This window comes from Carassius auratus, chromosome 7 (assembly GCF_003368295.1).
Source record: "Carassius auratus strain Wakin chromosome 7, ASM336829v1, whole genome shotgun sequence".
Taxonomy (NCBI): Eukaryota; Metazoa; Chordata; class Actinopteri; order Cypriniformes; family Cyprinidae; genus Carassius; species Carassius auratus.
The window spans coordinates 11,575,618-11,590,733 of NC_039249.1; the positions used below are offsets into that span (position 1 = coordinate 11,575,618).

The 15,116-nt window shown below is 36.2% G+C and overlaps 1 protein-coding gene across 2 annotated transcripts; it reads left to right on the forward strand.

Annotated features, from left to right (window-relative positions):
- The first annotated feature begins 5,948 nt into the window (after window positions 1-5,948).
- On the forward strand, window positions 5,949-14,708 carry LOC113105915 (microfibrillar-associated protein 3-like). 2 transcript variants are annotated; one of them, XM_026267290.1, is made up of 3 exons: window positions 5,949-6,179; window positions 8,626-9,039; window positions 13,499-14,708. In XM_026267290.1, exons 2-3 carry the CDS (start codon window positions 8,727-8,729, stop codon window positions 14,389-14,391), a joined length of 1,206 nt encoding a protein of 401 aa, XP_026123075.1. In that variant the 5' UTR covers window positions 5,949-6,179; window positions 8,626-8,726; the 3' UTR covers window positions 14,392-14,708. The 2 variants fall into 2 exon arrangements, with proteins under 2 accessions (XP_026123075.1, XP_026123076.1); XM_026267291.1 differs by lacking the exon at window positions 5,949-6,179 and adding an exon at window positions 7,717-7,813.
- The last annotated feature ends 408 nt before the right edge of the window (window positions 14,709-15,116 follow it).

Genomic DNA, 15,116 nt, shown 5'->3' on the forward strand with positions numbered 1-15,116 from the left:
AACAGCCACGAGACTCTGTTTCAGCTGCGCCGGGATGGTGTGACAAATAATTAGTCATTAATTCATGTTTAATCAATATCAAATAATAATAAATATTTATTTGAATGGTAATTCTTGTAATATTTACTTTATATATTAGTATTAATAAAGCATCTTTATCTAAACAGTAGATTTATTTTATATATTAAATGTATAACACATTGTTTTATTTTGTTGCTAAAAATGAATTAAATACTGTTGGATAAATATTCAAATATTTAGGTAATTTTTTTTTTATATATATATTGTGTATATGTTTTCTATTTTGTCACTGTGGTGGGACAATTTGTGAAATACTATTTAATTAAGATTACCAGTCATTAATTAATGTTAAATAAATATTAAGTAATGTTTATTCTGGTAATTAATCAGATTTATTTAATACATTAAATAATACATAATAATGTTGATTCCTGTTTTTCACTTTGGTGGAATGATTTGCAAAATAAGAAATATTAAATAATCTTAGATAATATTTACTTTATTAATAATTGCTATTATTTGTTTTATTTTTTGAAATAATGTTTACTTTTTTTAGCTGTAGAGAGATGATTGATGACACAAAAAAAGTACTGTGAATTTAACGGTAAAATACTGACAAAATGCCATAGTAAAAACCTGTTAAATGGTTAACGGTAAATTCCCCTACTGTATACGACAAAAAACTGTATTGGACATTACATGTAATTTTACAGTAGTATACCATTTTGGAAGTGAAAAAGACCATATCATTTACAGTGAATAACATTAACAAGACATTCCCAGAATTCCCTATTAATATATTAACATTATATTAGTTAATGAAATTACAGTATTTAACTGTATATTAAAGTAAAAACTTTGAAACCTAAAATGTTGCTACCGTATTTTTTACGGTAAAATTCCGACAACCACAGCTGATGTTTTTTTTTTTTTTTTACAGTGTATGTTTATACATTAATGTATAAAGTGCATTGTTTTTCTTTTGTTTTTATCATTTCTGTACCATATCTGATATATTGTGATCTGAAAAATACAGGCAAACATATTATGTTTCCTGTAGAGGAATCGAACTAAAGCCCAAATAGAATAAGGAAGCCTGTTGTTAGTCATATTGTGTAATGACACGCCGAGTCTGTTTGTTTCTCCTCTCTCTGTGTGTGTTCAGCTCATGGTTTCTCAGCTGCTTCATAGCTGGGGTCCAGAGGGTCTTCTCAAGCACATTGAAGGGTGAGCCGGAGATTTGTGATTTTAACAACTCTAAGAGTTTGGTCAAATTCCTGTGTGATTATAGAAATGACCACAGGGTTCTGCTCTGCTTACTATATTAAAATGGTTGTTTCATAACTGTATTTTATTCTATATTGTAAACTTTTATAGACTTCAGTTGGACCTTTGGTTAGCTGTTAAATATTGAAACAGGTTTTATTTAAGTTGAGATGTGCATGTGGCTGACTTTAGTTTTTGCTCTTCCTCAGGGTGATTGAGTTTTACAGATCTCAGAGGAATGCCTTGCTCTCCTCGGCAGATAAATGGCTCAAAGGTTGGACTCATCTGTTATTGACACTATCATATTAGTCTTATGCAACTCTATTTTAACATTGATCCCAATGCAATGCCTGATATCATTTTTTATACAAAAATTGCAAACGGTGAGTCAAGTCTAAATGATCTTCTCTAGTAATCGACCATGTGCCACAGATGTTGTCCATACAGCTTATGTTGTATTGAGATAAAACACAAGGCTTTTTTTTTTGGAATAAGTAAATTCTTATATATTTGAATGTCAGAGTCCAGATTACAGTATTTAAACTGTATACTAGATCTGAAGCATTGCATCACTTGCTCACCAATGGAACATCTGCAGTCAATGGGTGCCTTGCATCAATTAACATCTTTTCTGTTTTGTAAAACATTAACATCCATCAACTGTTTTGACTTGTAAACAGTGCTTGATCTGTGCAGATTTCACTCCTTATTCAGACAAGTTAACTGGTGAAACCAACATTATGGACTCATATTTTAGCAGTTTAAAGCAAAAACTCACTTCACAAGTCATTAACTGATGGACTGGAGTGGTGTGGGTTATTGTGATGTTGTACTCTCATTCTGACGGCACCCATTCACTGGTGAACATCTATTGCAGAGAAAATTATATAATGCTAGATTTCTCAATATCTGAAGAAGAAGAACCAAACTCATCAACATCTTTGATGGCCTGAGGATGAGTGCATCTTCAGAAAAATGTTATTTTTGGCTGATCTGTTCCTTTAATTACTTTAATTACGTGTGTTGTGTAGTTGAGTGGCATCCTCCCATGGCCGACATGTTCCCGTGGATTAAACTCAAGGGCGTTAAAGACACACAGATGGTGAAAATGGAGAGAGCTTCAACACACTCACACACATCTGTGTAATTCACACGTACACAAAACTCATAGAGTTTACATTTGGGCTGAATGTGATGATATGAATGTTTTCAGTTGCTGCATGAACAAATACTCACTTCTGTATGAAACCACTTTCCTTCATCACTGCAAACATCACCTGTGAGTCAGTCATTTTTAAGGGCTGTTGCTTTACAGTGCAGCAGGTTTGCTGGGGCTTTTTGCCAAAGCAAAGTTTGAATGATGTGTGTGTGTGTGTGTGTGTGTGTGTGTGTGTGTGTGTGTTTACATAAATGAACTGAAGCACCTGAGGGTGATCCTGAAAAGACACCACATGGTTTGCCTCCCAATACACATTCAATACAGCATCTGTTTCTGTTGAGACGTTGTCGTGTGTGTGTGTGTGTGTGTGTTTATTTGAGTTTCAACATCAACAGCTCAGCTCCTGTTTTTGATCAGTTTACTGCATTAAAAGTATGAATTTTCTTGAAAAGAAAAATCCTGTTCAGATTTTTTTTTACTGCAATATTTCATTGTTTATCATTTATTATAGATATATAGTACAATGTTGCTAGAGCATTTCAGATCAGCCTTATAAGTTCTCGTTTTATATTATGCCTCATAGACTCGAGTGCATCTGATGTTGATCTGTACTTCAGGATAAGGCCTTACTTTGTCATTTATGACTCATTCCTCTTCATCCAGGCTTTCAGGAGTCTGGCCGATCTTATGAAGGATGCCATGGGAGCGGCTCATTTCCAGGAGGAGGAAATCAAGGGATTTTAAAACTGGTTTAATGTGTAAAATATTTAACCATGAAAAGGTCAAAGTCAAGTGGATGTATTTTATTGCAATAGTCCTTTATTTTAATATTCTCGTAGTATGTGTATGTTGCTCGCAGAAGCTTTTAAAATGGCATTAGACTGCTGATGGACTCTTATCACAGACTGTAATGACGAATTTCTGCACTAACTTGAATACATCTTTGTTTTTTTCAGATTTTGGAAAAACATAGGAATGCATTATTGGATTTTTTTGCTCATGCTTTTGGAGTAATTTTGAAATAGTAATGCAAACATTATATTCGCATTGGACTTCCATATATACACTGTTACATTTCTGGAAATGTGAAAACTGCAAGTTGGTCCATTTGGACCTAAAATGGTTCAATAAGTCGATAAACTGCATTATTGTACTGTAAATAATGATGATTCTCGCTCAGCTTTATGCTTTTACCAAATCTTTGCTTTATTTCTTAGGACGGTCCACCCAAAAAAATTACAGTTCTTTCATCTTTTTTAAAGAAGATATTTTGAATGTTGGTGACCAAATGTTTTGGACACCCATTGACTTCCATATTATGGATAGTGAAATATATGTACCGTAAGTCGATTGGAGCCAAAACAGTTTGCTTACCCACATTCTTCAATGTATCTTCTTTGGTGCTTCACAGAATAAAAAGAAAGCATACAGTGATGACAGAATCTTCCATTTTTGGATGAACCATCTGTTCCAATGTTTTTCAATAGAGAACTTGTAGATTTTAGCAATGCAGAATGTAAGTCCTTAACTTTTGAACAAATTAATTAGAGTACTGGATTTGACATGGTGTGTGTTGTTTCAGTGACAACAGAGTCTTTGTGCACACTACTCAGGGAAAGTGTTTACGAAGGGCTCACACACACACTTTGACAGCTGCTATAATCTTGGTGTGATTGTGCAGAAACTCTGAGTTATGCAATCATAAGTGTTTTAAAAGCAAGATTAATAGCATGTACGTGAGTTTCCTGGGCTTTTATTAGTGTAACACGCTGGTTATAACATATGGTCAGAGTGATGTGGTTTAACATTGACCAACAAGGGCAGTTAATTCTTAAACTGGATTTCTTAAGTCTGAATGTGCAATCTAGTGTGACAGAAGTGGAAAGATACACATTGCCATTTGCCAAATGCACATCAGCTGACCTTTACAGGGTTGATTTTGTAAACAAAAAAAAATTATAAAAGTAATGGCACACGCTTAAACACAGATTATTGTTTCTTTATGTGTATAAATATAGCAGTACAGAGGTGATATCACATAGTACTTTGAAATTATATGATAATGAATGATCACCATGGTATTCATACAGTTCTCCAAAGTACTACAATATACCAAACTATATGTATGGTATATAACATAAATGCGGCCCTGGAACACAAAACATAAGTGGCACAGGTATATTTGTAGCAATAGCCAGACATAGATTGTGTATGGGTCAAAATTATTGATGTTTCTTTCATGCCAAAAATCATAAACCAGCCAAAGACCACCATAAACCAATAAAGGACCAGCTTAAACCAGCTAAGGACCATCTGAAACCAGTAAAGGACCAGTTCAAACCAGCTTAGGACCAGCATAAACCAGTTTAAACCAGCTAAGGACCAGCATAAACCAATAAAGAACCAGTTTAAACCAGCAAAGGACCATCTTAAACCAGCAAAGGACCAGCATAAACCAATAAAGGACCATATTTAACCATCATAAACCAATAAAGAACCAGTTTAAACCAGCAAACGACCATAGAAAACCAACAAAGGACCATAATAAACCAACAAAGGACCATCTTAATCCAGCAAAGGACCATCATAAACCAGCAAAGTACCGTTATAAACCAGCAAAGGACCACTTTAAACCAGCAAAGGCCCATCTTAATCCAAGAAAGGACCATCATAAACCAGCAAAGGGCCGTCATAAACCACACATTTTCTGTGTATGCAAAACTAGGTAAATGAGGAAACAAACCAAACTGGGTGACGAAGTTAGCCCAAATTCTCAACCAATTACTGGAAAAACTGGGTCAGTTGAGTAAAAGGGGAAAAAGATAGGGGAGGAACAGAAAGCAGATTAATGATAGGAGGAGTTTAAGGACCGAACACACAAAAAAAAAAAGTTATTGATGTTTCTTTAATGCCAAAAATCAAAAATCATAAACCAGCCAAAGACCAGCATAAACCAATAAAGGACTATCTTAAACCAGCAAAGGACCATCATAAACCAATAAAGAACCAGTTTAAACCAGCAAAGGACCATCTTAAACCAGCAAAGGACCAGCATAAACCAATAAAGGACCATATTTAACAATCATAAACCAATAAAGAACCAGTTTAAACCAGCAAATGACCATAGTAAACCAACAAAGGACCATAATAAACCAGCAAAGGACCGTTATAAACCACCAAAGGCACATCTTAATCCAGAAAACGGACCATCATAAACCAGCAAAGGACCGTTATAAACCAGCAAAGGACCACTTTAAACCAGCAAAGGCACATCTTAATCCAGAAAACGGACCATCATAAACCAGCAAAGGACCGTTATAAACCAGCAAAGGACCACTTTAAACCAGCAAAGGCCCATCTTAATCCAGAAACGGACCATCATAAACCAGCAAAGGACCGTCATAAACCAACAAAGGACCAGCATAAACCAGCAAAAGGCCAGCATAAACCACACATTTTCTGTGTATGCAAAACTAGGTAAATGAGGAAATAAACCAAACTGGGTGACGAAGTTAGCTCAAATTCTCAACCAATTACTGGAAAAAACTGGGTCAGTTGAGTAAAAGGGGGGAAAAGATAGGGGAGGAACAGAAAGCAGATTAGGCAGAGATGATAGGAGGAGTTTAAGGACCGAACACAACGCTTTCCTCGATTCTGTCTGTCTGTCTTATTTCATTCACAGTACATCATTTTGGGATCCGTGAATTTCTCGAGAGATCATCAACTAAGTCAAGTAAGTCATAGTGATGGCCGATTCGTGAACGAATCGTTCAATTTAACCGGTTCTTCTTAGTGAACCGGTTGAACCAGTTCACCAAATCGAACTGAATCGTTTGAAACGGTTCACGTCTCCAATAAGCATAAATCCACAAATTACTTAAGCTGTTAACTTTTTTAACGTGACTGACACTCCCTCTGAGTCAGAATAAACCAATATCCCGGGGTAATCCATTTACTCAAACAGTACACTGAATGAAATGCTATGAAGACCGAAATGAAGAAGAACACTGAGCCGAGCCAGATAATGAACAAACACGCCCACTGCTGGAGCAGTTCTCGTTCCTGAGTCAAGAACCGGTTGCTTCGGTGTTCGGATCACCAGTACACTCAACCGAGAATCGTTTCTGTCGGACGCGTCCGATTTGAGAACCGATGAGCTGATTCTCGTTCTCGAGTCAAGAACCGGTTGCTTCGGTTTTCGGATCACCAGTACACTCAACCGAGAATCGTTTCTGTCGGACGCGTCCGAATTGAGAACCGATGAACTGATGATACTGCGCATGCGTGTAATTTTGTAAGTATTTTGTTAAACATCGGAAAGTGTGATAAAGTAACTATATTTTATTTTGATTTTTTTTTAATTATTTTTTTTAGATTAATGTTTCCAATCTGTATATTGTATATAATGTATAGGCCAAATGGGTTTTCAGGGAAGTTGGACAATAATTAAGACTCTAAAGACTCTTATGTTTAATAGGAATAAGGGATGATTTATGAGATATCTGTACTGTATTTATAGTTAATGATGACATTCACAAATTGAGTTTGTAGTAAACAGAACATGAACACGAGTAGAGCAGCTGATGACACTGAACTGCAGCACGTGCCGGTTAGAGCGATTCTCGTTCTCGAGTCAAGAACCGGTTGCATCGGTTTTCGGATCATCAGTACACTCAACCGAGAATCGTTTCTGTCGGACGCGTCCGAATTGAGAACCGATGAACTGATGATACTGCGCATGCGCGATTCAGCGTGAAGCCAACTGACTCACAGCATGTCTCTGAACCGAAGGGATTCTTTTGGTGATTGATTCTGATTCTGTACTAGTAGTTATGAGCGGGTATTTTGAGGGCTTGGATGAAGGGCAATCTGGCGAAACGTAAGTTAATTTAATAACAAATACATCGCAATGGATTATGTTTAGTAAGTGGATCATGGTTTCTGCACTGATGACACCTAATTTATTTACTTTATATCTTCAAGACTTAAATCCTCATATGCACATTATTGCTGTTACTGTATTTAGGTGTTGTTGCAAAACTCAAATGTAAACTTTTCATGTTTATGAGGTTTTAACTGACTAAAGTTATGATTACTGACTTTATATATTTGAATGTTTGATAGACGTGACGCCATTACGTCATCGCCAATTACGTCATTACGTCGAGCGTGAAAGAACCGATGAACCGGTTTTTTCAACCGGTTTGTTGAATCGAACCGTCCGAAAGAACCGGTTCGCGGAAAAGAATCGAACTTCCCATCACTAGTAAGTCACAGTTAAAACCAAACCCAGATCCTCAAATGAGCGTCGACACACGCTTCAGGACAAACGTCGAGATAATAACAGCGGGGGAACAAACAGCGGGTGTAAGTTAGTTTATTACGTTGCTAATCGCGCAAGTATCGCCGAATTTGTAACCGTTTAGCGAAATTGAACAAAAGGAAATGCAGCTGTTTTGGCTGTCAGGCTAGCGGTGTGTTCAGCGGGCACGCGCCTGTTTCATAACGTTCACGTAGAATACATGTAAGCTTTAGGTGTTATATTTCATTTCAAAATGTTGAATTGTATGAGTTAAAGCCACTGAATGTGGAAAAATCTGTATTTTATTCGTCTTGAGTTGCGGATGGTGACCCGTCATATGACTAACGTTAGTTAGCTGTTGTTAGCAACACATTTTAACGTGTCAGATATGATTGAGGCATTTAAACGGTGTGGATGTCACTATCAAACGACATAAAGCTAGTCTTGGTTGGTTTATATGTTTATGTTTAGTGATTCTGTCGCTTTGTTGCGCGTTGAAGCTTTTAAAATGACATTAGGCTAATGCGTGCGGGTTACCATTTGTTTGGTAATGTGTTTATGTCCATTTTTTCATTTGCTTCATGAATGCAACAATAAGATTGCAAATGGTTTGAATGTACAACAAACGTTAAGTGTCAAAAATTAACACTATTAAATGGCTTTGTGACTTTTTAAGCATTAAATTATTATTTCCGCCTTACAAATATGAGTCATTTCTTATTTTTGCACGCCTTGTTATTCTTGTTGGATAAGATCGCACTAAGAAGAGGAGGAGTCACAGCTTATGCGTGTTAAACTTGAGATGAATACCATTGTCATTGTGGCAAAATCAAGTATATATTTTTATTACGTTTCCCTTTTTGTTTTGTCTTCTCAGTGATGCATCTGCAGGAAGGGCCATGTGCACCAGTGGTTTTTGTTCTCTGTGCTTGCCGGCTTTCAGATAACCAGTGACTGTAAGATGAGGACCGGTGGAGAATGATATCTGATCCTGAGGGTTGTTACAGAAAGCCAGAGAAAATGAACGGATACATGATCATTTATTTAGTGTCTGTGATTAGTTTCTGCGGGGCAGAGGCTTTGAACATCTCTGCAGTGGATGGAAATGGAAGAGAGAATGAGACCGAGGCGGATGGAGGTGGCTCGGTTCCCCTGGTGCTCACCAAAGTAAGCCAGATCATCGCCCGCGAGGGGAACTGTGCTTTAATTGACTGTAATATCACCGGCGACCCATTTCCAGACATCCAGTGGTTCAACTCGCATGGACACCTGCTTGATACTGAGAAAAGTGGTACGTTTACTCTTTAAAACACCTTCTGACACCAATGCATTCTCATATCACTGGACCTACACTTTATATGTTTTTTTGATTCTGTAGGTGTACACATTTTATACACATTTTTTTGTACATTCTGCTCCCCAAAGTTGCATTAATTTGACATTTTAATTTGAAATATTACAATTTTATATAATAGCATCATTACTCCAGTCTTCACTGTCATGTGATCCTTCAGAAGTCATTCTAATATTCTGATGCAAATTTCGGTAACACTTTAGAATAAGGTTCCCTTAGTTAATGTTAGTTAATGTATTAATTAACATGAACAAACAATGAATAATACATTTATTACTGTATTTATTCATCTTCGTTAATGTTAGTTAAGGAAAATACAGTTATTCCTTGTTAGTTCATGGTAATTCACAGTGCATTAACTAATGTTAACAAGCACAACTTTTGATTTAAATAATGCATTAGTAAATGTTGAAATTAACATGAACTAAGACTTACAAATGCTGTAGAAGGATTGTTCTTGCTTAGTTCATGTTAACGAAAGTAGTTAACTAACATAACTAATGGAACCTTATTCTAAAGTGTTACCCAAATTTCTTTAACATGTTTTTTATTTTTTATGTATAAACATGCTTAATGTATAATTATTTTGCCAATGATCACAGTGGATGTTTTCCATTATTATTTAATACATGCACTTTTTTTTATTTGAGATGAATCCGTTATGCAACAATTTGATCTTTAAATCTGGTGATGTCTCCGTAATTCCCAGCTGGAGTGTTATAGAGTTCCTGATGATGAGTGACTTTTGGAGGATTACTGATGGTATCGTGCAAGCTTAGGTAATGAAAAATACTAACAACGCTTTCACTGAAGTGACATGGAAACATTCATGCTATTCAGTTGAGCCTGGGTGAATTGGATGGGGTGTGTTACTGTGTGAAGAATTAGTGTGAACTAAAGACTATTCGACGGGTTTCATCTTGCACAGCATTTGTGAAAAGAATGACACCGCAGGCTTCAATTTATATTGAAGGAATAGTTCACCCAAAAATGTAAATTTGCTGAAAAAAAAAGACTCTCTCTAAGATATAGATGAGTTTGTTAATCAGAACAAATTTGGAGAAATGTAGCCTTACATAATTTACAACTCAATGGATGCTCTGAAATGAATGGGTGCCGTCAGAATGAGAGTAAAAACATCGCAATAATACATGACTAATCCACAGCACTCCAGTCCATCAGTTTATGTCTTGTGAAGTGAAAAAATAAGAAACGAATGCATCATTAAGGAGTTTTTGAATTCAAAGAGTCTATAATCCACAAAAATGCTATATCCTCTTAAAGTCATCTTATCTGAATCGGGAGAGAAATATGCACAGATCAAGCACTGTTTACAAGTAAACAAAGTATATACAGACTTTTTACTTAAGGATGTGTTATTTAGGATTATAAACTTGTATTTTAGCTTAAGGTTTTAAAGTTATTACTCCTTAATTATTTGTTTCTTGCAAACATGCAGCTTTTCGCTTCACAAGATGTTAACTGATGGACTGGAGTGGTGTGGATTATTGTGATGTTTTTATCAGCTGTTTGGAGTCTCAGTCTGACGGCACCCATTCACTGCAGAGCATCCATTGCTTAGAAAGTGATGTAATGCTAAGATTAGTTTTGGGTGAACTATTCTGTTAAACAAAATCCCAGGATGGTTGGACATTGTTGTTAGCTTTGACATACACATTAAATACGTACTAAGTATTTGCAACCCGTTTTACTGTCGTATTTCAGTGAAACTGGATATTTTAAAAAAATGTGAAGTGGAACTTCATTTTAACCATCTTGTTGCGGAGGACTAACTACTTCCTGAAAGACTACCAGCACTCTTAAAAATAGGCAGCACCCTTGGCCTAGATTGCATCAGCTGAAGGACAGCTAATTTGATTTATCATTGCATGTTGTAAATTCACAATAAGACCAGGATTTCAATAATTAAACTCAATATAGTACATTTTAATTTCATACTATTGACTTTGCACAGCTAATAGCCAGCAGTTAAAGATCAAATGATTTACTTTATGCATAATGCATTGCTGAATTGTTTCATAACGATTAAAAGACCTCAGGTTGCTATCAGTAAGTGATGCGTTGGTGGACTGGGGCCAAAAATGGAGTTATTGATTTGGAGTTTATAAATTCCCATCAGCACATTAAACACAGGCGACTTGTGCATTATGTATGTGCGTCCTATTAGAGAAGGTGGACAGTTTAAGAGTTCCTGCACAAACAATGCAGAAACTGGCCTTTATATAGTTGCATAGTTGTCTGTGGGTTATGCAAAGGCTGCATTGTTCACAGAACTACATTTGTGCTTTCATCTTGAGGAACTGAGCTTACAAAAAAAAAGAAGGTGTTAACACGCACCAGTTATTTTAGAAGCATCTGTTCTGGTATCTTGATTGTGATCTGGCACAGACTAATGTGATTGGTGGACTTCTATGAAACTGTTTATGGGTTATGATATTCATCAGTTTTGCAGATGAGTTAATCACTGTATTTAATCATTTGTCAGGTTACTGGCATCAGATCTAGATCTCAGATCTTAAAACATAATCATAAGAAACGCTAGTTATTCGTGATCAGAACCGCAGGTTTTGCTTGGAGTTATTTTAGTGCTTATTGCTTTCGGCTGATCAGAAATTATGATTACTAAGTCTAGACACATTTCTTCACATGTTTTTTTATATAGACAGTCACAGATAGACACTTCTGTTTTCATTTGACTTTTTTTTTTCTCTGTGCTGGTTTATGCTGGAATTAATTATTTCCCATAAACGACCCTAATTGAACATAAAACCAAAAAGTGGCTGGTCACTTATGTGTTTTTCAAACTATCTCTTTATATTTAATGGTGCGTTCAAGTCGTCTTTGGGAAGCAGTGTTAATTTTGACACTAAATTTTAATTTAGTTTTAGTCTTAGTCTTTTGACTATAATTCTTTTTAGTTTTAGTCAAGTTTTAGTCATCTGATTTGTTTTAATTTTAGTCTTATTTTAGTCGACTAAAATTGCTTGGTATTAGTATCTAGCAATATTGCTAGATTAGTATGTATAATGATAGGATGTGAACATTCATGTTTCACATGACTAATATAGAAATATTTGTGATATTGTCAACAAGTAGAACATTATAAAATATACTTAACATTAGTATTAATCAAATGTATGTATCATAATATTACGTATAAGTATTGTGCTCTCATCTAACTTGAAGAAGGGGCTATTTTACAGTACTTTTCAGTTCGTAATATTTAATGCTACAACATCTACGCACTGCAGTCTTCCAATTTTGCTTAGCTCAATAAACAAAAGAACATCGTTGTGAAATTACATTTCAGAAAATGTCCGGGTGGCTCATCTGTAAATGTCTTTTCAAATTGGTTGTGTTCTTGCCACGAATGAGCGCTCCGCGTGCTTTATGCTTTGTTTTGTTTTGTTCGTCGTCAAACGTGAAGTGAGCTGTGGACATTTTGTCGCTTTTTTAGACATCACCTCTTCGAATGCCGACTTCCCAGGAGCTCGTTTAAAAACTGAAAACCTTCGCTTCACGTCTCAATAAGTCAGATTGGTTCTCTTCTCTCATGCAGTCTGTTCTGTTTTGCCGGTTCTTTTGTTCATTCCTCGCATCTCTCCCGTCTGCTGATTTGATTTTCGTCACAGTCTATTTTCGTCTCGTCCTTTATTCGTTGACGATAATGTCAATCAATTTAGTCATAGTTTTAGTCTCCATCAGTGCCTTCTATTTTAGTTTTCGTTTCGTTTTCGTCCGCAAAAATATATTCGTGACGAAAATAATGACGAAAATATTTAGTCAACGAAATTAACACTGTTGGGAAGTCGTAGTTACAGCCTCAGGTGCGTTCAAATCACTTCAGGTTTAAGCACTTTTAAATGAAATTTAACAAGATTTTTCCACTTTATATCTACAAAATAAAATGAAGAATTTTAGTTTTTTTTATTTTAATAATGCTCTAAATTGAATAATTTTTTTCTGTCGTTATTGAGCAGTACTATGGTAATTTGTACATGCAGTTTAGACAGTTTTATGATATAAAAAATTATTAATTGTAACAATTTTACCATTGATACAGATACTTTATCCATTGCTTTCACCAAGTTGGGTAATTTGAGATCAATTCACCACTGTTAATTTAACTTTGTGGTGACATCCATGTACATTTAGGCCTAACTCTTAAACTCTTAAAAATCTTGACTTGAACGCACCATAAGACGACCATTCTTGGCTACAATGCACTGAAAATTGGAGTAGACTATGGCAAAAGTAAAAGGTTTTTATTAATTTTAAGTAACCTCATTTTGTTGTTAAAGTCTTTGGATTTCACTCAAATTACTCCATCTGTTTTTAATTAAAAAAAGTGATTTTTCTTGGTCTTTTTCTGCAGATGGTAAATGGTGGATTCTGGACAATGGCGTCCTCAACATCACCAGCATCACGTTCTCAGACCGCGGCAAATACACGTGCACGGCCTCCAATGCACACGGCAAGGCCAACTGCACAGTGACGCTGCGTGTGGTCTTCACCAACGGAGATATGGGTGTTTACTACATGGTGGTGTGTCTGGTGACGTTTACCATCATCATGATTCTGAACATCACTCGCCTTTGCATGATGAGCAGCCATCTGAAGAAAACTGAGAAGGCCATCAACGAGTTCTTTCGCACGGAAGGCGCGGAAAAGCTCCAGAAGGCCTTCGAGATTGCGAAGAGAATTCCTATCATTACCTCAGCAAAAACGCTGGAGCTGGCGAAGGTCACGCAGTTCAAGACCATGGAGTTTGCGCGTTACATCGAGGAGTTAGCACGTAGCATACCGCTGCCGCCGCTGATCATGAACTGCCGCACCTTCATGGAGGAGATCCTCGAGGTCGTCGGCGTAGAGGAAATGAGACACACTTTTGTCCGACAAGCACCTGAGAGTCACGGTGAAGGAGCTGCTGGCACTTCTGATGATGTTTTCACTATCTTGCACGAAAGAGAGCGGGCGAGGGAGCGGGCGAGGGAGCGCAGCGATTCTCCCGCCGTGGACTCGGACGACGCATCGCTTCACGAGCAACCTCAACACATAGCCATTCAGGTTTCGGTTCATCCGCAGTTAGCTGCTGCAGGATGCTGTAGCGAGGAAGCTCCGCCTCTTTCTGAAATAGTCTCCTCTGAGCCCCCATTGGCTCAGGTGCCTCTGGAGGCGGAGTCTGAGGAGAATGAAAACAAGGTGGAGTCTGTACAAGGAGGTGGTGCTGCACAGAAAACCCAAGTCATTTATGAAAGCCATGTGTAATATCCTGAAGGATAATGACCTCGCTATGCATTTTCTTGGGGAACGAAAAGGTCAAGATTTGTTTTTCGTCTCAGAAGTTGCTTTCTGTTAGTCATCCTAGGAAAGATTAAGAAAAGATGCATTTGTGTTCGGGAAAATCTCGCAAAAATATATATATATTTTACCTAAAAATTTATTGGGGGGGAGAAATTGTATCTTGCTTAAAGAAAATAAATCCTATTTTCCAGTTTCTGCACAGTGTTGTTTTATTTTAATGAAATTATCCCTCAATTTTTCGAAGCTATTGTAATTCATAAAATGTTCTCATTACTGTACAATTTTAAACATTTATTTTTCAAATTTTAAACACTCAATATATATATTCAATTATACATCTTGGTTATATTTGTGATGACTGAATTTAATTTAGGTTGATTTTAGGGATGTAACGGTTCACTAAACTCAATTCAATTCACAATTTTGATTTCATGATTTGAATCTTTTTTTTTTTTTAATACAAAAAGAGATTTAATAAATTAATAACAAATAATAAATTAAATGTCCATTTATTATTGCTCGGACAAAATCCTGCACATTTCTTTGTGAAATTGTATATCGTTGGTTTGGATTGCTTCTATGGTCCTCATTTGTAAGTCGCTCTGGATAGTGTCTGCTAAATGACTAAATGTAAATTTAATGTAAATAAAACATGAAATATTGACATTTTAAAACAAGCTCCAAGTCAA

What these genes read in the sequence shown, in the direction of transcription:
- LOC113105915 (XM_026267290.1), top strand. Translation starts at nt 8,727, where the DNA reads ATGATATCTGATCCTGAGGGTTGTTACAGAAAGCCAGAGAAAATGAAC. An exon ending in GCTTGATACTGAGAAAAGTG is followed by an intron (nt 9,040 to 13,498) that starts GTACGTTTACTC and finishes CTTTTTCTGCAG; the next exon opens with ATGGTAAATGGTGGATTCTG.